This window comes from Penicillium verrucosum, assembly GCF_028828655.1.
Source record: "Penicillium verrucosum strain IBT 35672 chromosome Unknown utg000001l_segment0_segment0, whole genome shotgun sequence".
NCBI lineage: Eukaryota > Fungi > Ascomycota > Eurotiomycetes > Eurotiales > Aspergillaceae > Penicillium > Penicillium verrucosum.
In genome coordinates this window covers 6,921,520-6,945,382 of record NW_026643210.1, presented here as the reverse complement: position 1 = coordinate 6,945,382, position 23,863 = coordinate 6,921,520, and the positions used below count along the sequence as shown (strand labels likewise).

General features: G+C 48.3%; 8 protein-coding genes across 8 annotated transcripts; 6 read left to right on the top strand and 2 right to left on the bottom strand.

The window, feature by feature from the left end:
- Positions 1–1,127: 1,127 nt before the first annotated feature.
- On the top strand, positions 1,128–2,407 carry N7516_002573 (phosphatase PAP2 family protein; the record flags this gene model as incomplete). Its single annotated transcript, XM_057215293.1, has 3 exons — positions 1,128–1,217; positions 1,271–1,773; positions 1,840–2,407. The coding sequence occupies 3 exons, from the start codon at positions 1,128–1,130 to the stop codon at positions 2,405–2,407; spliced, it is 1,161 nt and encodes a 386-aa protein (XP_057077176.1).
- Positions 2,408–4,008: 1,601 nt separating this feature from the next.
- Positions 4,009–5,261, top strand: N7516_002572 (aldo/keto reductase; the record flags this gene model as incomplete). Its single annotated transcript, XM_057215292.1, has 5 exons — positions 4,009–4,037; positions 4,109–4,259; positions 4,320–4,676; positions 4,757–4,968; positions 5,009–5,261. The coding sequence occupies 5 exons, from the start codon at positions 4,009–4,011 to the stop codon at positions 5,259–5,261; spliced, it is 1,002 nt and encodes a 333-aa protein (XP_057077175.1).
- Positions 5,262–6,568: 1,307 nt separating this feature from the next.
- Positions 6,569–8,254, bottom strand: N7516_002571 (uncharacterized protein; the record flags this gene model as incomplete). The annotated part of the gene is made up of 1 exon (XM_057215291.1): positions 6,569–8,254. The coding sequence occupies one exon, from the start codon at positions 8,252–8,254 to the stop codon at positions 6,569–6,571; it is 1,686 nt and encodes a 561-aa protein (XP_057077174.1).
- A 1,489-nt stretch (positions 8,255–9,743) lies between these two features.
- Positions 9,744–11,216, top strand: N7516_002570 (uncharacterized protein; the record flags this gene model as incomplete). Its single annotated transcript, XM_057215290.1, has 3 exons — positions 9,744–10,089; positions 10,154–10,772; positions 10,829–11,216. 3 exons carry the CDS (start codon positions 9,744–9,746, stop codon positions 11,214–11,216), a joined length of 1,353 nt encoding a protein of 450 aa, XP_057077173.1.
- Positions 11,217–12,030: 814 nt separating this feature from the next.
- N7516_002569 (proteasome activator BLM10) lies at positions 12,031–18,050 on the top strand (the record flags this gene model as incomplete). The annotated part of the gene is made up of 3 exons (XM_057215289.1): positions 12,031–12,464; positions 12,523–17,911; positions 17,988–18,050. 3 exons carry the CDS (start codon positions 12,031–12,033, stop codon positions 18,048–18,050), a joined length of 5,886 nt encoding a protein of 1,961 aa, XP_057077172.1.
- Positions 18,051–18,923: 873 nt separating this feature from the next.
- Positions 18,924–21,232, top strand: N7516_002568 (DUF3405 domain-containing protein; the record flags this gene model as incomplete). The annotated part of the gene is made up of 4 exons (XM_057215288.1): positions 18,924–19,237; positions 19,309–20,145; positions 20,197–21,052; positions 21,131–21,232. The coding sequence occupies 4 exons, from the start codon at positions 18,924–18,926 to the stop codon at positions 21,230–21,232; spliced, it is 2,109 nt and encodes a 702-aa protein (XP_057077171.1).
- A 624-nt stretch (positions 21,233–21,856) lies between these two features.
- N7516_002567 (uncharacterized protein) lies at positions 21,857–22,237 on the bottom strand (the record flags this gene model as incomplete). Its single annotated transcript, XM_057215287.1, has 1 exon — positions 21,857–22,237. One exon carries the CDS (start codon positions 22,235–22,237, stop codon positions 21,857–21,859), a length of 381 nt encoding a protein of 126 aa, XP_057077170.1.
- A 735-nt stretch (positions 22,238–22,972) lies between these two features.
- Positions 22,973–23,612, top strand: N7516_002566 (uncharacterized protein; the record flags this gene model as incomplete). Its single annotated transcript, XM_057215286.1, has 2 exons — positions 22,973–23,147; positions 23,497–23,612. The coding sequence occupies 2 exons, from the start codon at positions 22,973–22,975 to the stop codon at positions 23,610–23,612; spliced, it is 291 nt and encodes a 96-aa protein (XP_057077169.1).
- Between the last annotated feature and the right edge of the window lie 251 nt (positions 23,613–23,863).

Here is a 23,863-nt window from a genome sequence, read left to right as displayed (position 1 = left end):
ACTCTGATTGATAATCTTTTTTTCTATATTCTAGCACATAAATTTGATACATCGGGAGCTATTCGTAATCAAAAATAGAAATCGCCTTGGCATAAAATTTCAATCAGGTCGAAAATAACGTCGATCTCCTAAGGTTCGATTTCATTATTATTTGCCGCTCCTGTATAAAGTGTTCATAAAGAATGTCTGCCAGCCTTAGAATCTGGCTTTCCTCGGTCTTATTTCAAGTGCGCGGTTACAGCCCAACTTGCCAAGAGTACGGGGTTGGGACTGTCAATGTCCAGCCCCCGAAAGTAAGCATGTAGTCTATAAATATTAATCGAATGATATTGGATTCCTTTAAATCTCGAAGTTTGACGTGGAATGCAAAGTACATTTGTAGCTATTCATGGGTTTGACTCGATAACCGTGCCAAGGGCCCGATAGCTTGGCACGGTCACGATTACGAAGTACTCCGTGAGTGTGGTTTGTGTCTCAAATATACCTAGGTATGGGCTAAAAGCTGGACAAAAATCAGCTGAGCATAGCATTTTCCAAGGTTAGATCCATCGATAAGGACGGGATAGGACATGACAGGTCGAAGGAGGTCGAAAGAGGTCCATTCCTGGCTAAGCAAACCAAGTCAGGCTTATTATTTCCTGTTCAGCCGACACCTCCCTTACATTGCAGTTCCGTCCATTGACAGCTTTTCTTTTCTTTTCTTTTTTTTTTTTCCTTTTGGGGACTGGGTTTCTTGAAAGTGCAAAGCTCAACCTTTTGTTGAAGAGATTTGGAAACAATCATAGTTATGAGTATGTAAATGGACTAACTAGTTCTAGTTCTTCACAGTCAATATATTCTCCACCCTACCTCGGAATTATATTCCATACTCCATCCATACTCCGTATTCCATATTCCATATTTCGTCTTCCGTATTCCGATCCATCGTACTCGTATATTATTACATCGGTATTGTATTATCCAAATTATGCATGTCTTTTTATTTTATTTTCGAGGGACACGCGACTGCACTTAGCCTGTCCCTTTCCCCTGAATTATACCTTGATTTGTTTTTTTTTTTTTTTTTTGTGTCTACAGCGCTTTTGGGAGTCCTTTTGTATTTTTGATAGACCTCTACAGTCGCAAATATGGCGACCAGCGCGCTCTTTATTCGGAATGAAGAGACACCGGACCTGGGAAAGCCACAGTTAGCGTCCCACGCATGGCTTGAGCCCATTGTAAGTTTACAAACTACGTGCAATCGCTAAACATGTGTTAATCTCCTGGACAGGTCGTTGTGGGTATTATGGTTGGGTCGTTGATTGTGAACCGTCACAGAGACTCCAGCTCCCACAAGATCGACTACACCCTTTTGGAGGAAGGCAATGCTCATTTCAGCGATGCTCATCTCACCAACGAAGTGCATACCAAGTCCGAGAATGTATGCGGGATCAATATCAAGAATCGAGACTCTTCGCGCTGGGCGCACCACATCCACAGCAGAATCCTGCAGAAACTCCCCTTCTTGGTCGAAATGTTCTACTGGAGCATGAACTATCTGTTCTACTCCGTGACCAAAGCCACGGCGCAGTGGCTCTCTCCCGCTGACATAGGGGTTGTCGCGGTGGCGCGAGGCCATGCCATCGACATCCTCGACTTCGAACATAAAACCGCTTCTTGGATATTCCCGATCAACGAAGCCGATTTCCAATCCTTTTTCATCCATAACCACCCCTCGATCTTGACTATGTTCAATCGTATTTATTCATTAATCCATATTCCCGGCACAGTGCTGTGAGTAACTCCCCAACATCTCCACTTCACATGGTTCCAAACTAATCAGTTACCGAAATCAAACAGATTCCTCTCCTGGTACTACTACGTCGCCAAAAACCATGCCTCCTTCGCCCTCGCACGACGCACAATGACCCTCGGAAACCTCGCCGCCTTCTTGGTATTCTGCGTCTACCCCCTCATGCCACCCCGACTCCTTCCCGGCTTATATGGCTTCTACGACACCGTGCGCCAAGGCAACGCCGAAAGCATCTGGGTTGGCGGAAAATCAGTGAACCAATTCGCCGCCATGCCCAGTCTACACTTTACCTATGCCTTTGTGATCGGGTGCACATTCCTCCACCACTCCGGATTCCTGCAGAGACTCCAACGCAAGCCGACGCAAAAGTCACGTCTGACTGAGTTTGGCTTCTTGACACTCGCTATATGCTATCCCATTCTCGTCCTCAGTGTTATTGTCGCTACCGCAAATCACTACTGGCTCGATGCCGTTGTGGCGATCTTCACGGTTACCCTGTCCTACCGCTTCAACAGAATTCTTATCTTGCTACTTCCGATCGAGTATGCACTGTGTTGGTGTCTGCGACTGGCAAAGCCGGTGCCCACCACCGGTGACAGAGCTTCGAGGAGATGAACGGAAGACGGTGTTGGGAATTTATATACACTTCATGTGACTAGCCATGGACAGAGGCTTATAGTTGGCTTTTAATTTTTCTTATAAAATTAGAAAGATAATGTTAATTTTGTTTACTAGAGCTCTCAGTTTGATTTTTAAATTTCCCTAGAGCCTTTTACCTGAGTCCTACTAAGCTTGTGCTTGATTGTCAGGAGTTGATCCCGTTGCCCCGGTCCCTTCCGCATTCTCATCAACCTGATCTTACCCCTTTCCCGTGAGCATTATTCCCCAAATATCAACTCTGCGAACTATGCACATCAAAGAAGGTTTTAAGTTGACGATCGAGATCCACCCGGATGTCTCTGGATCCCTGTCAGCTCTGTGGGGCGGATCTTCAGGCAATAGATCTGCGTTTTGGGGCCCATAGCTGAATGTGGATTCTCACAATCACAATCCCTTTATAATGAAGATACCTAATCAAAACTCACACAGGAAAATATATGGCGGAAAACAGAAAGACAAGGAAATCCAACGCTTGGAAGTCGAGCTCTTTCCGGCGCGTCCTTCTTCAACAACACTGTAAGACCCGATACCCTGGCAGGTTAATTGTGTGGAAAAGGAGAAAAGGAGAAAAGCCAGAACGGAAACCGGTTCGATTCGTACTTCCCCAATTCCCGTAAATCTGGCTTTCGTAACTTCCCAGATACAGTCTAGGAACGCCATGCTAGGAACCACGTATCTACCAAAAGTACCTTGGTGTTCTCAACTGACTGAGACTTGTTCGTGCCCATTCCCGGAACTCTCCATTGATAGGTCTAGGATGGCCGTTGGTCAGTTCGATGAACCCAGCTACCTCTTCCTCAAGTCGATCATGTGAGAAAGAGAAAAAGGAGGCTAGGAGGGGATGGTACGAAGAGTGAGGAAGAAAGAGTTGTGTTTTCAGGGGCTCTGAGATATTAAATGAATGATCTTGGCCTGATATGCAAAGACAAACTACCTACTCCGTACTTCTACGAACGTAATTGATCTTAAACTGAATTTGGTAGGCATTGTCGGCTCGAAAAACGTGGATCACACTGATATGCTTCACCGCCCTGGTCGGATGTGCGACGACCTGCCCAGTAATCCCTTTAACCCCAATGATTGAGGATGGTAGGCTCTGCCTTGGTCTCATAAATTGCCCCGGACTTGTATATGTAGACAGGAGAGAGGTAAAATTATTATTTTGGAAACTGCCGATAATGAGTTGCCGGTAGGATATAACCGATAGTTAACCGATTTTGTACCTGCGCTTTTGGCTTAACCCCACGGCTTGTGGATTTCGGCAGATTCACTTGGATTATTAATGCACCTATTTGGACCTCTTCTGAGTCATTTAGTCACTTAGTCCAAGAGAAATTCAAGAAATCCAAGGAATTCAAGGAATTCACATCTGTTTCTTTCCTTGTTCCACCAATATCCCATCCATATTTGTGTTGACAAGTGAGCTTCCCCTCTGCCCCAAGGCTTACTTACCTTGGAATTTGACGTCATATCCAATGCGATCAATACATATAAATTATACTGACATATTCTTTTTTATAACTAGAACTCACATAAACACCCTCACAAATATCACAATGGCCGACAATAAAATGGAATATGTTCGGTACAGACCCCTCCCCCACTTCAAGGCACACATTTCACTCGAATAAGATGCTGATGCCAAATAAATAACAGCCTCGGAAACTCCGGTCTAAAGATCTCCAAGATCATCCTTGGAACAATGGGCTATGGCAGCAAGGAATGGCAAGACTGGGTCCTGGACGAGGAAGACTCCCTGCCCCTGATTGAGCATGCCTACAAGCATGGCATCAACACCTGGGACACGGTAAATGAAGAACCTTACCAGAAAGAAACACCGGATAAGTTACTGATATTTACCATCTAGGCGGACGTCTACTCCCACGGTAAATCCGAAGAAGTCGTCGGAAAAGCCCTGAAGAAGTACAACATCCCCCGCAACCGCGTGGTCATCCTAACCAAGTGTTTCTTCGGCGTCGACGACGAGGGCAAATTCCCACCCATCGCCGCATCCGCCACAAACGACGGCCCCTTCGTCAACCGCACTGGCTTGTCGCGCAAGCACATCTTCGATGCTGTCGATGCCAGCGTGGAACGTCTGGGCACATACATCGATGTACTGCAGATCCACCGCCTGGACCGGGATACTCCCCGCGAGGAGATCATGAAGGCGTTGAACGACGTCATCGAGAGCGGGAAGGTTCGGTACATTGGTGCTAGCTCGGTATGTTTATCCTGTCTTTCTCTGTCTTCCACTTCTACCTATGTATTTCGTCTTTCATTTCTCACTAACCCCACAACCAGATGGCCGCCTGGGAATTCCAATCCCTCCAAAACATCGCCGACCGCAACGGCTGCCACAAATTCATCTGCATGCAAAACTTCCACAACCTCCTCTTCCGCGAAGAAGAGCGCGAGATGATCCCCTACTGCCAAGACGCCGGAGTCGGCATTATCCCGTGGTCACCGATTGCCCGCGGCGCTGGCGCGGCCCTGGGGCTCGCGCGAGACAGTGCGTGAGAGTACCGACGGCGCGCTGAAGATGTTTGTCCGTAGTCGCGAGTCTGAGGCTGATAAGGCTATCATCGACCGGGTTGAGGAAATCGCCAATAAGAAGGGCGTGAGCATGGCTCAGATTGCTATCGCTTGGTCTTTGACTCACCCTGGCGAGAACCCTATTCTTGGTCTTCACAGTGTGAAGCGGATTGATGAGGCTGTTGCTGCTATTAAGGTTCAGCTGTCTCCTGAAGAGATTAAGTATCTCGAGGAGCCGTATATTCCTAAGGCTGTTACTGCTCTTGAGCGGTAAGGGTTTTAGAGGGGTACCTAGTATGTACGAAGCTTACGAAGCTTTATGAGGGCTGTAAAACTTGATGTTGAATTCTGTCTTTTCCGCTATATAGGAGGCTTGGACTCGTTATTTTACAATGACAGCCCTGAGCTCTCGATGGTGATTAGTACCTAGGCATACAGCAGTTTCACGAGGCACTAGTTATGCACCTACATTTCCTATTTCCTTTGCAAGGACAGATGATATGTACTCCATCCCTCCGTGCACCGACGATCTTCTCTATTATAGGAATGTACTTTGCTTATTTTGGAGGTATTCTCTATTCTCCCTTTTAAGCATTGTCATTTCTACGGGGCATCACCCACCCGATACACCACCCTCCACAGAGTACGAGGTACACAGCCCATAACCCCGCCAAACAACACCTTGGCAAATGCATGACTGGTCTTTATTACATTCGACAGGGCGATTATCTCGCAAGCTATTATCTTGGCGAACGCTAATTCGATCGAAGGCGCACACAAGGGTGTGCATTAGCGCCCTGCACAGGATGATCCCTTCCTAATATCTCCTAGCGCTTATGTCAAGGCAGACTCCAAATACGGAGTGGATGGACTCTCCTCCGAGGTATCCGGTCTCGTTCAGTCAGAGGACAAGGCGGCTTGCAACTAGTTGACATAGCCTGCTATATAATATGTGAGGTGATGTTGGGGATTGTTGTAGTTTGAAGCTGTGAGTGGCTCAATTCATTAGTTGAGTTGAACATGCATGATCTATATTGCTTTATTGGTGAAATTAGTGAGATAACTATTCTGAATCTATACGGAGTACTTGGAAGAGATGTATAATTGAAAAAGCTTGTGGAATTTACTATGTATGATGGGGTATTTATTCATATGTAGCGTGATGGATAGATGTATAGCAATGTACACGAGTGAGATACAAGCATACACATTTTGAGTTTGCGCCCCCAGGAGATGAAGATGAAGACATAGTGAGAAGTAGGTATGAAAAGAAAAGACCAGAAGGACGCGCAAATGCAAATGATGCAAGATGCTAATTGGAATGAGAGAGAGAGGAGAGTAGAAGAAAAAGAAAATCGGCAAGGATTCGTACCGGACGAATTGCGCTGCAACGTATGAACGCCCAATTGATGCCAGATGCAATGAGACTCGAACGTGGTGCTGTGATGCCTACATGTGGACTAGCCACAAACATGATGCAGGGGTATACATGGCGATGAGGAATTGAAAGGTCAATGAGTATCGTGTTTTCGGTGAAAAATTCCAAAGAGAGTACTGAGTCGGCGGCGAACTTTTCCCTTGCTAGAAGTTGAGTCGACAGCTTCGGGGGGGGAGAAAATCGGGCTTCTTCTTGCGGGTGCTGTTATGCTGTGTTATACCGGAATTTGAGGTAGGAGGATGCCCATTTGGGCCCGCATTTGGTTTGGTGTTTTCTCTTTCCGGCTGGGCCTTTGTAGGAGATTTTGGTTTAGGCTGACTGGCTCGAGATGAGTCCTCCAGCTCAGCAGAAGGTTGGCGAGGAGAAGGAGGACGGGAGACAACGATATCGCGGCCGTTTTCGCCCAAGGCAGTGAACATGCTATGTCGGTTCAGGCGAGTGCCGAGCCCAGAAGCGGATCGTCGTTTCGCTCGATCCATGAATGCAGCACCGGTGGAGTTGGAGCGCTTGGACAAACTATCGAATTGCGTTCGATCCACGGTGGATGGGGCGGTTGAGCGGCGAATACTGGAAACCGACATGCAGCGTTTGCCATCTTCATCGTTGTTTGGGAAAGAGTCGGTTTCATTTTTGGCGGTCGTCGGAGATAAATGTTTCACTGATGTTGGAGACATAATCGACTTTGCACTCGATGGAGACACTAGGTCGCCGTAGCGGAAGTTGTCTGACCACCCCTCACGGAAGGCGACCCAGATGCCGGTAATGACAATCAAAGTTCGCAGACCATCATCAAGTGTGACGAAGCCTCCATCGAGGGGAGTCTCTGCATCCGAGGCATCACTCACGACCGACATTCCTGAAGTTGGAGTCGTGGGACCGGTGCCGGACCGAACAGCCGTGGAATATTCATCATTGATTTCTAACTGATTTCGAGTCATGGAGGCGAGAACGGGATGTCGGCGAGTGGTAGGATCGATGACGCTGAAAGTGAAGCGTTTGCTGTCCTCACGTAATTGCGCTGTGGGCGTAGTCATCCGACGACTCCTCCCCCCACGCAAAGCCCACCGCATGATTTGCAAGCCGCTATCTGTCTGAGCGACGAACTCGTAAGACCCACTTGGAAGAGGTGAAGCCTCCCAGACAGGCCCGAAGTTCAGGCATATCTCCGCCTTGCCTTTCAGTCGAGCATCTTCTTGATACTTTTGACAGATCGTGGCAACCACCTCCCGATGATCTTCGTCCTCATCCTCCGAGCTGACGTGTTTCTCAGGAATGCTGCCCACAGTCCGGTCGTATTGTTCACTCAGCACCACAATTAGGTCATACGGGCCCAATCCATTTCTGGTCCGATATATGGCCGGAAACTTGCGGGCCAATAGTGGTAGGTAAGATGTCGATGGTAGAATATCTACTACCGGTAGTGGCCGAGGGGTTTGCGACACCTGTTGTAGCTGTAGGAGGAGCTTAGGACGAATTCTCAACCGCTTGTGGCGAGCATGAGCAGCGGGATGGGCGAACTGATATGATGTTTTGGGTCGAGATTTCCGACCTGTGCCTGAACGGGTGACTTGGGGCCTGGCGACAACAGCTGATTCTGTGGAGGGTTCACCCGAGTCCGAGGCTGACTCAATCGGACTCATGACCATAGCGGATACAAGCCCCGGACAATCAGTAGAACCATCAGGGAGTCTGGGAGGACTGTAGAAGGAGTTCAACAATGGTAGAGCAGACAGTAAGCAGGTAGGCGAGTAGACAGGACAGGCAGAAGGTCGGGGTTCTGGTACATGGGCTGCTGCGGCATCCGCTGTAAGGCCAAGATTCAACAGCATTCTTGAGCCCTAGCGGAGCCACATTGGTGTTAAAGAGCAAAATCTTTGTGGAATTTCACCCAGACCCAATGTAGGTTGTAATAGTCATGAACAAGCCCGTATTCAAACGCGTCAGCTGCGGGGGGGACGTTCAGCTCCGGAGCTATATGTGGGGAAGACCTAATCACGATTGCAAAAGCCAAATGGATAGAAATGCAAGTCAAGATTGTAAAGACTTGCAAGATGTGTAAGAAAAATAAGATGCAAGGGGGATGAAAGGTTTAAAGAGTGGAAGGTATGTTTGATTGCAGGAACAACCTTGGGATAAAGGATTTCCTTAATATGAATGGGGCGGTCAGCCTTATAGAGCTATATAATTGAAAAAAAAGGTAAAATAAAAATAAAAAATAAAAAATTTAATAAGTTGTAACGAGTTAGAGTAATCAAAAATGAGTAATATGTAATCAAAAAAGGTAGGAGTGAAACCAATTTACATAGTAGGAGTTGCACAATAGACCCACATTGTGTATTTTAATTGTGTTATTTGGATTTAATTGGGTGTAATATATATTTTTTATTACATGAGTACTATGAGTACATGGATACTCATGTATCTTTCAATGCACAAATCCTTGGATGTTCGGCTTATGCTTGTCAGCGGGCTCGGTGATGTACGGCCTCCGACACATCCGGATTCCGTGACGATCATTTATCGTCCTTTTGGTCTGACTGAGATCTCGTAACCAGGGTTTTAGCGCTGTCTTCTTGGCAAGCCCCATCTTAGTGGGAATATGGGCAGATTTGCCTGAGATTTGTTACCTTATGAGCCCATAATATGGCTCATATATAAGTGTGAGAGTGTGAGAGTATCCATATATTCTTGGTATGGTGGAACTGTTACGTTCAAAAACTGAATTTTTCTCTTGGATAATTTGAGGGATTTTGTATGTTCATTTAATCAGGTTTAACCTTTGGAATCGGACAAATTGATGCGCCGAAGAGAGTTTGATGAACCACCTATGGTCATTTCAAAAAAGCTCACTTGACCAATGTGCAGATATGCAGAGTATTGCAGGGTGGTATAAGGTGAAGTTCTAAGGTTGATTTCCAGAATCCGGTGTTGTGTTTCACGAATCAGAGTCGAATCAGAGTCGCCACTTAAAGTACACCCATCAGACATACATAGGTGATCATGATCGTACCTAGTTACTCCGTATGTTGTACGTGGATCAAAAACCGAAGTCTCCAAAGTCCGAACGGCCGTGGACCCGAATGACTAATTATGCACATTTGCACACTTATGCCAAGCCTTTTAACTCTCACCTCCTTGGAAAAAAAAGTTACAGGCTACCTCGGCAGACCGGACCGCAAATCGGGACAATCACAAGGTAAATATCCCGATATCTAGACTCCGTGAACCCGATCCTATTAGTCCTGATTGCGGAAACTCCCGAGCTCCCGAGGTTTCATTCAAATCACCCTTAGTGGCGAAAGTCACTGGAAACCTTTCATGGCTTCAGTCCAACCTACTACAAGGCCACCGCCATTGTTTGCCAAATTACTACGATTGGACAACCCAATTCGAAGTTTGACACTAGCCTTTTGGTCATGGAAAGTCTTGTTGTACATCGTCGTTGTCGCTTGTCCAGGATCAGGCTATGATACATCCACCTCCTTAATCTCATATCTTGCCGATCCATCAACGGTTGCCCACTCCGAGTCTCTCTCAGGACCCCTCAAATTTGCCAGATGGGACAGTATCTACTACGTTGATATTGCCGAAAAGGGATATCTGTTTGAGCAAGAATGGGCCTTTGGCTGGGGCTATACTAAGCTTCTATCTATCTTTGTTGCTGGTACATAATTCCTTCTACCCATCTTGGGCATCTCGTTTTTTGGACATACTAATATTATGAATAGGTATTCGTCTCTCTGGCGGAGATGCTGGACCCGCGAGCACTGCAATGGTAGGAGTGGTTCTCTCCCACGTTGCCCATTATTTGTCCGTATTGGCGCTCTATCGTCTGTCGGCCAATATCTTTGGTCATGCGACTGCCACCCAACACCTCATTTGCTTCCTATCTGCGGCTCTTCACATCATCTCCCCAGCGGGCGCGTTTATGTCCGCACCCTATGGGGAATCGATAGTCTCTGTTTTCAACATGACTGGCTTTTACCTCTACTCATCATCTCTCATTGCCGAGCGTAATGGGGCAACGCGTCTGCGCGATATTCGAGTGCTCACATCTGCAGTTTTGTTCGCGGCTGCCACCATGGTCCGCAGCAATGGGGTTCTCAGCGGGTTCCTATTTGTCTATGATGCAGTGGTTTTGGCTTGGAAGATCCTGACCAAAGGCCCTACACTGCACACCATCGTTCGCCTTGCCGTTATTATCGTTGGTGGCTGTATTGTAGGATCTGGGATGGTCATCCCTCAAATCTTGGCCTATCGCATGTACTGCGTGTCCGAGAATGATCTTCGGCCATGGTGTGAGTGGACTTTGCCGAGCATCTACGGCTGGGTTCAAAATCATTACTGGTAAGCAGCGATTCGTCTCTGAATGCCGCTGTCCTCACTCTTACTGACTGTAATAGGGATGTCGGATTCTTAAAATATTGGACTGTCCCCAATATACCTCTTTTCCTGTTGGCGGGACCCATGTTGGCCCTTCTATGCCGATCCTCCTTGTGGGCATTACAAAGTCCCTCTTCTTCTTCAACGAGCCCGGGGTCAATGCTCGTTCGGCTGGCAGTTCCCCAGGGTTTGCTGGCTGTCATGGCATTCACCAGCTACCATGTCCAGATCATCAACCGCATCTCATCAGGGTATCCCTTGTGGTACTGGTATTTGGTTACCAGTGCTGTAGATCTCAGTTCAAGCTCACCCAAGCAAAGCCGGACCCTTGTGGTCGCTGTGTATAGTATGGTGGGCTATGCGTTGATCCAGGGTGTTCTTTTCGGTTCTTTCCTACCTCCAGCATGAAAGAGAATGACAAATAGCGATGACCCGGCTCGATATTGGACCGAGTCACCTGCTTTGTATTTTGATATGTGATTTAAGTTACCTAGGTAAAAGACATGGCCTAGACTGCCGTGAATGGCCAAAAATGCGGCCATCCCGAATTGGGTTGGGCGATATGCTTGCGTAAGGTGACTGTCTGCCTAAGTTGGGGTAAATGTTGGAAAGGCGCAGTCGCCCACTTAACTGAACTATTATAAATTGGAAAAAAGAAGAGATTTGAAAGAAACCATCACAATTCTTTCTCAGACAACTACTACTATATATTGTATATCTTTTCTGGTCTGCATCTTTCCGGGTCGCTCTGCAAGGTCCAAGCTCACAAAGTTCGTTACGATATAATTATGTCATCATAACTCTCGCCCATCTCCCCTTTGACATCTTGACCTTCAACATCTAGGCATTTCAAGAAGAAACGAATAAACGGAGGCTGAAATCCTGAATTGTTCAATTACCCAAACGAATACGAGCTCGTCATATTCCCTCTCGCTTGCCGAGGAAAAAAAAAAAGAGTACCTCATGCGAACGCAGCCGTGTGAAATACAATCTCCGGTTCCAAATTCCGCGCTTTTCGGAGTAGGAACTTCAGAGTTTCATTAAAAGTACGATTTCCTTCGAAACTTGTTCTGTGATTGATACTGCGTGGAAAAAAGAGATCCCCCCCGTGAAACATCGGCGTTGCTGACGTATTGTTGCTGCCAGAGCTCACCCGACAACGGCTACTCCCTCACTACATCTCCACCTCGGGTCGACCATTCCCTTCCCTATCCCTCATCTGATGATGGAAGCCTCCGGTCCCAAGGCGATTCTCACATCCGACAATTTCCATCATGCACAAGAGCTCTCCCGGGCGACCTCGCCCGGTGGTGAGCCCGTCGCTGTGAATAGCGAAGGCGAACCGATAGCCCGCGTGCGGCCCCGTACCTATCCATACTTCAAATATCTCCCATACCAGCTCGAGGATGAGACTGAGCGAGATCAAAATCTGCGAGAGATTTTGAACCAGCTCTATATTGCAGTGGAGGCCGGCGACTTCAATCCCGGAGCCGTGCACTGGACACGTGAGCTACGCGGATGGCTGTCGCTCAAGTTCGATCCGACTCGGGCGCAGCGCATCAGCCTTGTGAAATTGTATTTTGAGCTTGCACTTGCTCCTGGGATTGACCCGTCGGTCGCCGAGCGATTTTCGAGCATGTTCATGCTTCTCACCAAGTAAGTTGGATTATCAGCGTTGCTGCGGGGATAGTGCGGTTGCTAACCCAGAATTTAGGCGCAAACATTATCTCAAACCAGTTAAAGATCTCGTGTTAGATTGGAAGCCTCTATACAAGGAGCTCAAGGCTTTCGTCCTCCCCACCGAGTCCGGCCTTGTTCACTCGACCAATCTGAAGCGGAATGTCAAGACCTTGACCAAGCTTTGCGCATTCGCTCAATTATTCATTGACCCGTGTGAACTTCCCGCTATGCTCGAAGAGTTCTTGCCTCATTATACCACATCATTTTCAGAAGGTGCCTTCGTTGTCGCCGGGCTCATTAATTTGCTGCTTCCGACATCCCCGGCTCCCGACTCGCGAGTCGATCTCCTACCGCAGAGCCATTTGCCTACACATTTCCATCTGTGGTCATTGGTCGGTCGTTCAAAAACATTTGATACAACATATCTGGATTATCTTTCCCGATTGGCCCGAGATTCTCTGCCGGCTGCTCACATTCCATTCTCCGAGCATGGTATATTCACAAAAGAACAGTCTGCTCTCATTTTCACCGCGATACTGAGGTTGTTGGAAATCCCAGTCGGGCAATCCACTTCCCCTTATAGTGCCCTGGTGGATATCTCGTCTGGTCTGGGTATCATGCTCGATAGAGATGGGCGGAAGCACCCAGTTGCTCATCATATTGCCAGGTGGATTGTGATGTCGCTCTCCCCCGCTTGTGTAGATGCCGAGGTTTCAGTTCTCACCCAGCTCGAAGGTCTTATCCAAGCTGTTGAGACGTTCTTCCATCCTTCAAACTCGGGCCATTGGACCAAGACCCTGTCGCAACTGGTTTATTATCTGACTGATTTCTTCGTCATGCGTTGGAATCGCGAACAAACCGGTGAGATTGATGTCCCGCCTGAGCGACGATTGAATGAGCCTCTGAAGCGGCGGTTTGTCTTGTGCATCCGTGACGTAATCTTCATGGGCATATATGCTAAGAGCAGCACTGCAATGACCTTCTCCCTGTCGACCTTGCAAGGTCTGGCCTACTTAGAACCGCATCTCATCCTACCTGGTGCTTTGCAGAGAATCTACCCTGCGCTGCAAGGTCTCGTCGAAGTGCACCGGACTGCATCCTCTCTCCGGGCTATGACATCGCTATCGCGTGTTATTTCGCGCACCAAGGGCTATCGTTGCCATATGACGACTTTGTTGGGCCTGACACTTCCTGGTATTGACGCGAATGATCTTGAAAAATCGCTTCATGCTCTGTCATTCATCCAATCGGCCTGTTACAATATTCCGATGGTCGACTTGACCAAAGGACGAGATGATATTAACTGTAACATGCTTGCCATGCAATGGATCTCAGGTGAAATGGAGAGGATGGAAGAGCAAGGGTCGGATGTACAGCTAGGTTATGACACCGAGCTGGATGATGAGACCGAGGAATTGATCTTGCGCTCTTCCACATGTGGCTTCGGGGACTTCACCATAGCTTTCCTGGGTCGTGTTTTCACACTCTTGGAAAATCTGCCGGACGTCTCCAGAGTTCGAAACGGTTCACCCGAAGAGAATATCGTGAACACTCTTCCCGCCACGTTCATGCCTTTGCTCGCTTCTTTATCTCCGGAGTATTACGATATCGCTTTGGGAAAGATTGTGGATTTCGTCTCCAACCATGTCATCCACCAGGCTCGTGATGCCATGGCTTTCATCTGCAACGCTCTATGCAAGGTTAACCCAGAGAAGGCCCTCAAGCGTTTCGTCCCTGTCTTGACCGCAGCTATTCGCACTGAGATCGACGATAATGGTGCTGGATCAACCCGAACCACAGGGACCGATGTTTTGCCTCGTGATCGAGGTTTGGTCTGGAATGTCAGTATGCTGAGCATGTGCGTGGTGCACGTCGGCAGCGCTGTCATTGGCCACCGCCAGGAACTGTTTGACATTGCAGTCTACATGCAACAGAACTGCCGTGGCATTCCGACAGTTCATATTTCCAACTTCATCCATCACCTTTTGCTCAACCTGACTGGGACCTACACTAATGATTTCTCACTCTACGAACCTTCTGTCAAAGCTAACGGCATCGAGCCGAAGCTCTGGAGTTACCAAGCTGATGTGAACAACCTCAACATCAATTGGCATGTGCCGACCCGCCAGGAAATCGAGTTTGCCGTCGACGTTTTTAAAATCCAAACAGAGACTGCTTTGAAGTCGCTATCTGCGCTGACTCATGAGACATCACTTGTCAAACGTGATGGAAGCGGCAAGGACTGGTCAGACGAGGTTACTCGGAACCTTGTGCTCCTGCGACTCGTGTTGTCTGGCGTTTCTGTCCTCTTTGACCCCAAAGCCGCATCAACCACAACACAAGGGCCCTCGAACGGCACCTCCGGGGATGTTGACATGGGTGGTGTCTCAAATGACGCTGATGAAGATGCCGATACTGTCCTGGACAGCTCTGATGATGCTATAATCAGACAGGCTTTCACCTACCCCACCGGGTATGCCCTCAAGGAGGGAGACCCCTTGTATAGTACCATACATGAACTCCGTGAGCGAACTGGTTGGGTCTTACATGATGTACACCGGTTCTTGAGCGACAATCAGGAGGATGATGTTCCTTGCTTTGGGGCTTTGTACTCTGCCTTCAGATCGTGGTTTGTTGATGTGGGTATTGAGAGGTCCGCTCATGTACTCGACCGAGTGACTCGCCTCTTGGCCGCGGATATTCACCCTTATAAGATGAGTGGTATGCGAAAGGATTACCCCAGAGCCCTTCTTGTGCGCAGGGCCAACGTGTATCACCTCCAACGCCTACGGCACAACGCTTCTCCCCGTCCTAGGTCCAAGCTTGATGAAATTCTTCTTCTTGATATTGCCGAATCTTGTGTCTCTCTCTACACAGAAACGCGGCGTAATGCTCAAAACGCAGGCGAATCGGCACTCAAGGCGGTCTATGGCGGCAGACTACTCGTCATCCCCCCTCTACTCACGGCTCTGCAAAGGGGTGTCAAGGAAAATGATCATGCACGCATCAAGGGAGCACTCTACTCGCTGCTTCTGAGCAGTGTAGCCAAGACTGTCGGGCGGCATTGGAAGTATGCGCCTGCCGTGGTCAGAACGTTTATCGATGCCAGCGCCGTTGATAAGCCTTCTGTCCAGAAGATTTGCTCCACCGCTGTCTTCCAGGTCATGGATTACGGCCGCGCGATGGAGCGAATGGCTATCCTAGATCAAGAAATTGTGGAGGCAATTGCTCCCACTGAAGACGTCACCGGGCAGATCGAGAAAAAGCGCGCAGTTGTCAACAGCAAGCGCGTTGCTATCGAGAAAAGGAAAGCTGACTTGGCCGAAGAGCTGGTCAACCTGGCACGGGTATCCCATTGGAAGATTGCCAGCCGCGCTGCGACTATCGTCATCACTATGGGTCTCCGCTTCGACTACATCGCCAGCGATAACTTGATCGAACTGATGACACTCGGGTCTATTGACGACCACCCTGGCTTGCGAGGCATGTACTCCCAGGCTCTCATCGCGCTGTTCACTATGATTGATGTGCGGGCCATCTGCACCCACGAGTACAAGAACTACATTCTTGGTCATCAGCGATTCCCATCAAAGATCAAGGTTGCAACCAAACCCTATGAGAAAGGATACACCGAAGAGTATCTTTCTAGCTTTGCGAAGCCTGAGGCGGAGTACTACGTTGACCACGATTTCCCGGGCTGGCTCGTATGGGGCAAGACTATGCCGGCTTACAAGTCTAATGTAGCACGGGATATCGAGTATGACGATGTTGAATGGAAGGTTCGCACCAAGATGGGCAAGTTGTTCACTCGCGAGTGGTTCTCTAAGTTCTTCATGTACTTGAAGCAAGAGCCACGGGACCCATCTGCTGACAAGTTCCGCATGTCCTGTGCCATGATGCTTCTCTACGCATTCGAGCTCATGATCCGGGATGGGCTTACAGCCGTCTCGTTCGAGGAAATCAAAGAAGAGATCAAGGGAGTCTTTGAAGACGGCAGTGATAAGCACCAACATCGTGCCACGGCTGAAATCCTCGGAGCTTTGATCTCCTCTGTGACGGATACAGGCGTGGAGAAGCGGACCATGGTTTGGGAGTATGCATTCCCTATAGTACGAAAGATCTTCACCGACGGCCTCACTCCAGAGAACTCTGGCTACTGGACAACATTCCTTCACATGATCCTTCAATGCCGTGATCCCCGCCGCGCGTGGCCGTTGGTCGATTGGCTATCCAGCTTCCGCCTTGACATGTCGACCAACGCAGCATTCAAGGAAAGTTCCAAGATCAACCTCCTACATCAATGTATCATTGATTCTGGTTGGCACTACCAGCTTGAGAAGCCCATTGTGGAAGATTTCCTTGCACATTTGGACCACCCGTACAAGGGCGTCCGCGAGGCAATGGGTCAGACTCTTGCAACTATTTATCGCACGAGGTACCACGAGTCGTACCCTGATGTTCAACATCTTCTCGAGGCCCAGACATCCTCCTCTTCTGTTGGCGCATACCCCTACCCGCCTACCGAGGACTTTACGAACGTGATTCGCGGGGTTTTCAGTCGAATCGAGGAATGGCGGAAGGCCAGAACGCCTGGCCAACAGACACCCTCATCCTACACCTCGGGTAGCAAAACCGTTCTTCTTTGGCTGGACTCGACCTTGTCTTCTCACGAGTGTACCCAGCTTGTTCCATTCTTCCCCGATGTCTTCACGGCCCAGCTCCTGCACATGATGGACGTGAAGGAAGATCCGGAGCTTCAGTCCCTCGCATACCACGTTTTCCGTCATCTCCCCAACATTCCATACCCAGCCGAGAAAGACTCCGAATTCATCCAATCTCTCATCCGCATCGGACAGACATCCCCATCATGGCATCAGCGCTTGCGTATCATGATCAACATCCAAATCATCTACTTCCGCCGCCTGTTCCTGCTCGACCCCGCCGACCGCGACAAGCTCTTCGAGTGTATTGCCTCCATGCTCGAAGACCCTCAACACGAAGTCCGTGCTGGCGCCTCGGCCACACTATCCGGTATGGTCCGGTGCTCACCCGTCTTCCTGCGGGAAAAGATGGTCAGTCGCTTCCATGAACGCTTCACGAAGGTTCTGGTAGACAACCCTCTCCCCAAGAAACCGAAGAACTTCCGCTCAGGAATTGCCTCCTCCGCTGTGTCATCTGGCGCTGGAACCCCCACTCCTGAGCACAACCGCTTGATTATTGTTCGCCACGGTGCTGTGCTTGGTCTTGGCGCTTTGATTCAGGCCTTCCCCTACAACAGTCCTCCGCCTCATTGGATGCCCGAGGCATTGACTTCGCTCAGTATCCGCGCAGCCAATGATCCTGGCATCGTTGGTTCGAGCGTGAAGTCGATTATCAGTGAATTTAAAAAGACTAGACAAGATACTTGGCACATTGATGCAAAGGTTCGTGCTTATGCGTTCAACCTCGTTCAACCTCGGTCCTATTTTAAAACAAACGGGCTAACCATTATTGTTTTAGGCTTTCACGTCGGATCAGCTCGAAGACTTATCCGGTGTTTTATGGAAGAGTTACTTTGCGTAGATGGAGCTAGGGTGATTGTCATTCTTTGGTTTCATTTGACTGTTGGAGGGTATATCTCATTGGTTTCTCTGATCAAACAACTCCTAATAACCATGTGATTTATGTTGACTCCCCGCATCGTGCGCTCTCTGATAGGGTGGGCTATATTTAGTACGGAAATGAAAGCAATGAAAGACATGTGCTATTTTTGATTTGGTCTTTGTATATTTGAGATTATGGGTAGCTAGGACCAACATATTGTGTTCCAAGGCACTATAATTCCCCTCGTGATGTAAGCCACAGGAAATGAGTGCTACAAGGGAAAGGACAAGCAATGGTCAATACTCTCCTTGTGCTTCATAGATTCAACGAGCAGCCAAATCGGGAAATGAGGGTGACATTTACTCAAATGGAAAAGTTTGGAAGTCCTTCTACCATATTGGTCCTCTGGTCTAATACTATTTACAAAGTACTCGTTATATATCCCGCGGCGTGGTACGGAGTACATTGTATAACAATCACACAGCTTGTGTATTAGCAATAATACTCCAAATAATATCCAACATATAACCATTTTGAACTTGTGCAACTTGAATGTTCTGTGGCATATTACCCAAATGTTAGTCGGAGATGCAGTCAACACCGCGTAGTGATGACATCGTAGGTCTCTAACCGCTCTAGTCTCGTAGATATTACGATCAAACAATCACGTTGCTTCAACTTTATCTCATATATATATGTTTCACCTGTCCATACAATCTGATTGCTCACTTCTCAGACTTCCCTTGCTATCTTACCACACACACCACGCACACCACGCACACCACGCACATATCGTGGCTTCCAAAGCCAAAGGATGCAATTCTCTACCTTGCTCCTAAACTGTCGCTCGTTATGAAACTCCTCACAAGAAACAGGACCCCGTCTCCATTTTACACCAGGTCTGCTGTCTCTCCATGGGATTGCCGGTGGACCTGGTGGACCTGGTTGCGCTGGCTGGGGTACTTTGCCTGTCTGGTCACCGTTATCCAGATTAGTTCATATCTCTTTGGGTACCCTGAGACAAATCTTATGACTGTCTATGATTCTCTACGTGGCCCCGGGATTCTTCGGCCTGGTCAATATCATGCAAATGCTGGTGTGTGGGACAAGGTAACAGACGAAGACTCACCTGAGCCGGATGCGTTGGGTATAGCACATGATCGGAGGTTTGTACCTGCTCCAAATACCTTACGAATGTGCTAGCATAATATTATGCTAAGAATACTTTTTATATTAGAGACAAGCGATTCTATCAGGGCGGTACCTTAACCCTAACTAGTATCGAGTCCGTCAATGCCTCACACCCAGTCCCACTTATCTACGATCCATACCCGGCCTACAACAGCCGAGAATGGAAGAAGCAGTTCCATGGAAAGTTCCAGCCCTGCCTTGGTCCTAGGGGTCGTTATCTCAACCGCAGGTCTGCAGAAGATATGGTACAAGTCTACAAGGGTCAACAAGCCGAGTTCCCAGCACCACGATTCGGTTCACACGAAGCATTGGGTCTAGACGACAACGTCTGCGCGGATCGGTACTCCCGCTTCGGGGCATATGGATACGACGACGACGGTGAGGACGAGGTACCGGGCTTCACGCGTCCTCCCGCAGTGCCGTGGTGCGAGGTTGACTGGGATAGGCTGCAAAATCTGTGCCTGGAAAGAAATGCAGACAGATACGAGTCAATTGAGACTACCAACTCTTCGAATACGAGTCCGTTAGCCTTCGACCTTCCCCAGGATCCCCATAAAATACAGGAGTCACCTGTGGCTGCTTCGGGTGTGAAGCGGTTCCATCCTCGCTCGGCTGTACTGATTCGGGCGTGGAATGGGCTCAATTGGAAGCCTCACCATCGTGAATACATTCGGGCTTTGATTATGGAACTTTCCTTGCATTCTGGTGGGGAGTATCAGATCTATCTCTTGTGTCATGTTAAGGAAAACGAGATGCCCATATTTTCCGATATCAAGACTATCAACCGGCTCAGGAATGCTATCCCCAAGGAATTTCGGAATATGACTCTTTTCTTCAATAACAAGCTCTTAGAAGCTTGGTATCCGAAGATAGAAGAGCACAGGTGAATCAACCCTTTCCCATTAACTGCGTCAAAGACACACCTAACTAACAGCACCGACAGTCCCCAACTCCAACACCACCAACCTCTACAGATTTTCTCCCAGCTGTATCCCCACTACGACTACTATTGGCAACTAGAAATGGACGGTCGACACACAGGCCATATCTACCACTTCCTAGAGCGAGCAGTCTCATTCGCACGTGAACAACCCCGCAAATACCTCTGGGAACGCAACGCCTACTTCTACACCCCCGGTGCCCACGGCAACTGGAGCGAGTTCACACAAATGGTAGACAAAAGCCTATCCGACAGATCGAACCGCACAATCTGGGGCCCCGTATCCGGCACGGGGATCAGATCACTAGGCCCAGACCCTCCAGTACCATTCCCCGACCAAGACAACTACACCTGGGGCGTAGGCGAAGAAGCAGACTTCATAACCTTCCTACCGATCTTCAACCCACACGAGACACAGTGGACATACCCCGACAAGATCTGGAACTTCAGACATGGACCGTGGACGCCGCGCCGCGCGGCAGTCATTACAATGGGTCGGTATTCCAAGCGTCTGCTGGATCTGGTGCACCACGCGCAGGCGACGAAGGGTCTTGGTCTTGCGTCGGAGATGACGGGTGCGTCGTGGGCTCTCTTCCATGGTCTCAAGGCGGTGCATGTTCCGCACCCTATCTATGCGGATGGACTGTGGACGCCGAGGGAACTGGCGCGGATCTACAACCCCGGTCCGCCGGAGAATGTTAATGGGGGTCCCGATAGTATTTGGAATTTTGATCATATGTTTGATCATATCATGTACCGACTGTCGTATATGTTTACGACGCATAGTGGGGAGGATCTGTACAGACGTTGGCTTGGGTACAGGACTGCGGAGCATGAGGGTGGGAAACTGGTGAGTACATGTGTTTTCCTTTTTTTTGGTCTGGGATTATGGGATTATGGGGACAATTGACTGATTTATCTGTTCTAGATCTCCGAGGATCATTATGGTCGCCATTGCTTCCCGTCTATGTTTCTTCATACGATCAAGAACACGGCTCAGGAGATGGGGTCAGAAAGGGCTGTTCCTTGATTCATATCGCTTGTTAAAATTTCAGGTGTCTTTTGCTTGAGGTTATCTGGCGTTTAGGTAGAAGGCACATATGATTTGCTTCAATATCTAGTTTAGAGGAATCTGAAGCCTTTTGATAACTATGGTTTTCATTAGGAAATCGCCCATTGTTCCAGCTCTCAAATTAGGAAGAGATACTAAAGTTGTCTGATTGAGCTCTATTAAACAAATCGTAGAATTACACGAAACCGAACTCTTCCTCGCTGTATACATAAAAGGAAGAGTAGTAAAAAAAGCCATCAAAACAGGCCTGAACATGGCTTGCCCCCATTAGTTAGCTACAACAGTCTACCCTATAAAGATTCACCCACCCCTAAACTAGCGGCCAAGAGATCTGCCAATTCTCTTCCTAATTGAATTTAGCGTATTGTATTGAATATGTAGCCGTCCCAAGCGCCCAACACCAGGTGCCCTGGTGTCGGGCGCTGGTGTTGGGCGCTTGGGACGGCTATATAGTTAATTCATCATCTCTACTCATCTCATCAATCTGTGTCAAGTTTGGTAGCATGTCGGATGGTTGGCGTAACTCAACGCCGTACATCAACTTGTGCGGTGAATGCCCGGTGGAAACCTTTGTTGAAGAGTTCAGTATGGCCTGAAGAAAAGGTAGAGAGCTTCGTCCCATCGTGACGTGGCTGGGACTGGTTGGTCTATGTGGGCATGTTCGGTTTCCGTACGCCGTTGCTGGGCTGTCCAGTGCCTGATCGCTATCTCCAACGTTTGATTTGTGCGTTCTGATTGGCCATCAGCTTGCGGGTGATCGGCTGTAGTGAAGAAGATATCGACTTGGAGCAGCTTGAACACGCCATGCCATAGGCCCTTAGTAAATTTTGGGTCTCGGTCGGAGATGATGGCACCCCAGTCCGCTGTCCACCAGAAAGTCAATACCGACTTCGACCAATCTATTCCCTGCCAAGTTGCTTTTCCCGGAACAAATCCGTTCTGCTTGGTGAACTTATCTGTCATGGCCAGGAGTGTATCAAAGCCTTAGGCCGTTTTGGGCAAACCGGTGATAAAGTCCATCGCGATCGTGTGATAGGGAATTTGGGGGGGGCAGAATTGGTTGGAGCAAGCCATATGGCCTATGACGCGGGACTCTGTGCTCAAGACACGTCGGCCACTTCTGAATATATTGTAAATGAAGCTCTCAGATGGAAGCCTCCCGGGTAATATTGAATTACTCTATAACATGAACTGAGGTCCCATCACGGTTGACAGTGGTTTATGCGTTGAAATTGAAAGGTTGCATATATAGAGTGACTCCTGCGCCCCGCATCACAGTTGGTTTCACTATGGTACAAAGGTAACCTGGACTAGTGAACTTCCCGCTATGTATATTCAAGTAAAGATAAGAGTGAAAAGAAAGACTGTAGAAGTTTTAAAAAAAAAAGTACAGAAAAAGTAAAGAAATACTAAAAAAAAAGAGTTGGGTTTCGGCGCTGACGGGCTCGTCGAGATCTAGATACAATGTGAGCCTTTTCCATTGCCAGGCAATTGTAGATAGAGAAATTCGCCCTGTTCAGACCTTAGTATGTATATTTTATAAATGCAAATAAATGGCTTTTATATCTGCTTCGTGTTAATGCTTCAGTGTACTCCTTACTTACAATTCAGACTTCGCCTCGCTCCATTAGATTCATTAGGTTATACCGGCGATTGGCGCAAACTCGGCAGCCGCAGTGTGCAGAGTGGCCAATAGTTATGGCCCGCAGCGGATCACTGCGCTGGAGGCGATGGCGGAGGCTGTTGGAGGTGGAATCAGAGATGGACTCAAGCACGGCCAAGGAGCTGCTGCGAGAGCGGACGATTGGCACTGGGACGGCATCCGGAGGGTGGAAGGGTGGTCCTGGGGGTATGCGGATGGGTGGTACTGGCGGTATGTCAGCCACGACAACGATGCCGGAACACTCTGGTGTTGGGCTTGGAGGGCTTGGAGGCAAATCTAGATTTCAAGTACTTTACTTACGCAAGGGCTTATGGTAATTCAGGTATTCATATTTTCTGCCGGCAAATATTCAGGCATATTCAGACATCAATATTACTAATATTAGTTTCCGAACCTTCGCATTGGCACGCTATAGCTATGATTTTGAATTATTCCCTCTTCAACTACCATCTCTTTAATTCAGATTCAATTCAGATTCAATTCAGATTCAGTTCAGATTCAGTTCAGATCCAACTTAGATTTGGTTTACTTTAGAAGTCCCTATGCCCAGGCTTTGAAGGACAACTGGTGGCAGGGATATTGGATGAATCCAAGCATTTGCCTGGGCGATGCCCCAATGACATCTTGTCCCATATCACGATGGATGTAATTTCTCCCGTCTTCTCGTCTCGGTGAAAACTAGGGATACCAACAGAGATCGCCATACAAATCCCCTCGCTGTTACTCCGTTTAAGAAATCATGTCAAGTGTATATCAAAGCGAGAGCGTTGGATCAGAGGAAGGTGCTGAGACGTTTCTCGCGCACCTTCCCTCTGGTACACCCGTTTACTATTACAACCAACAGTGCGCTATAGAGAGCCTCTTTCCTCCATATTCGGTCGAAGATACTTTTATCGTCTTGAAACACTTTCCGGCAGAGATACTAG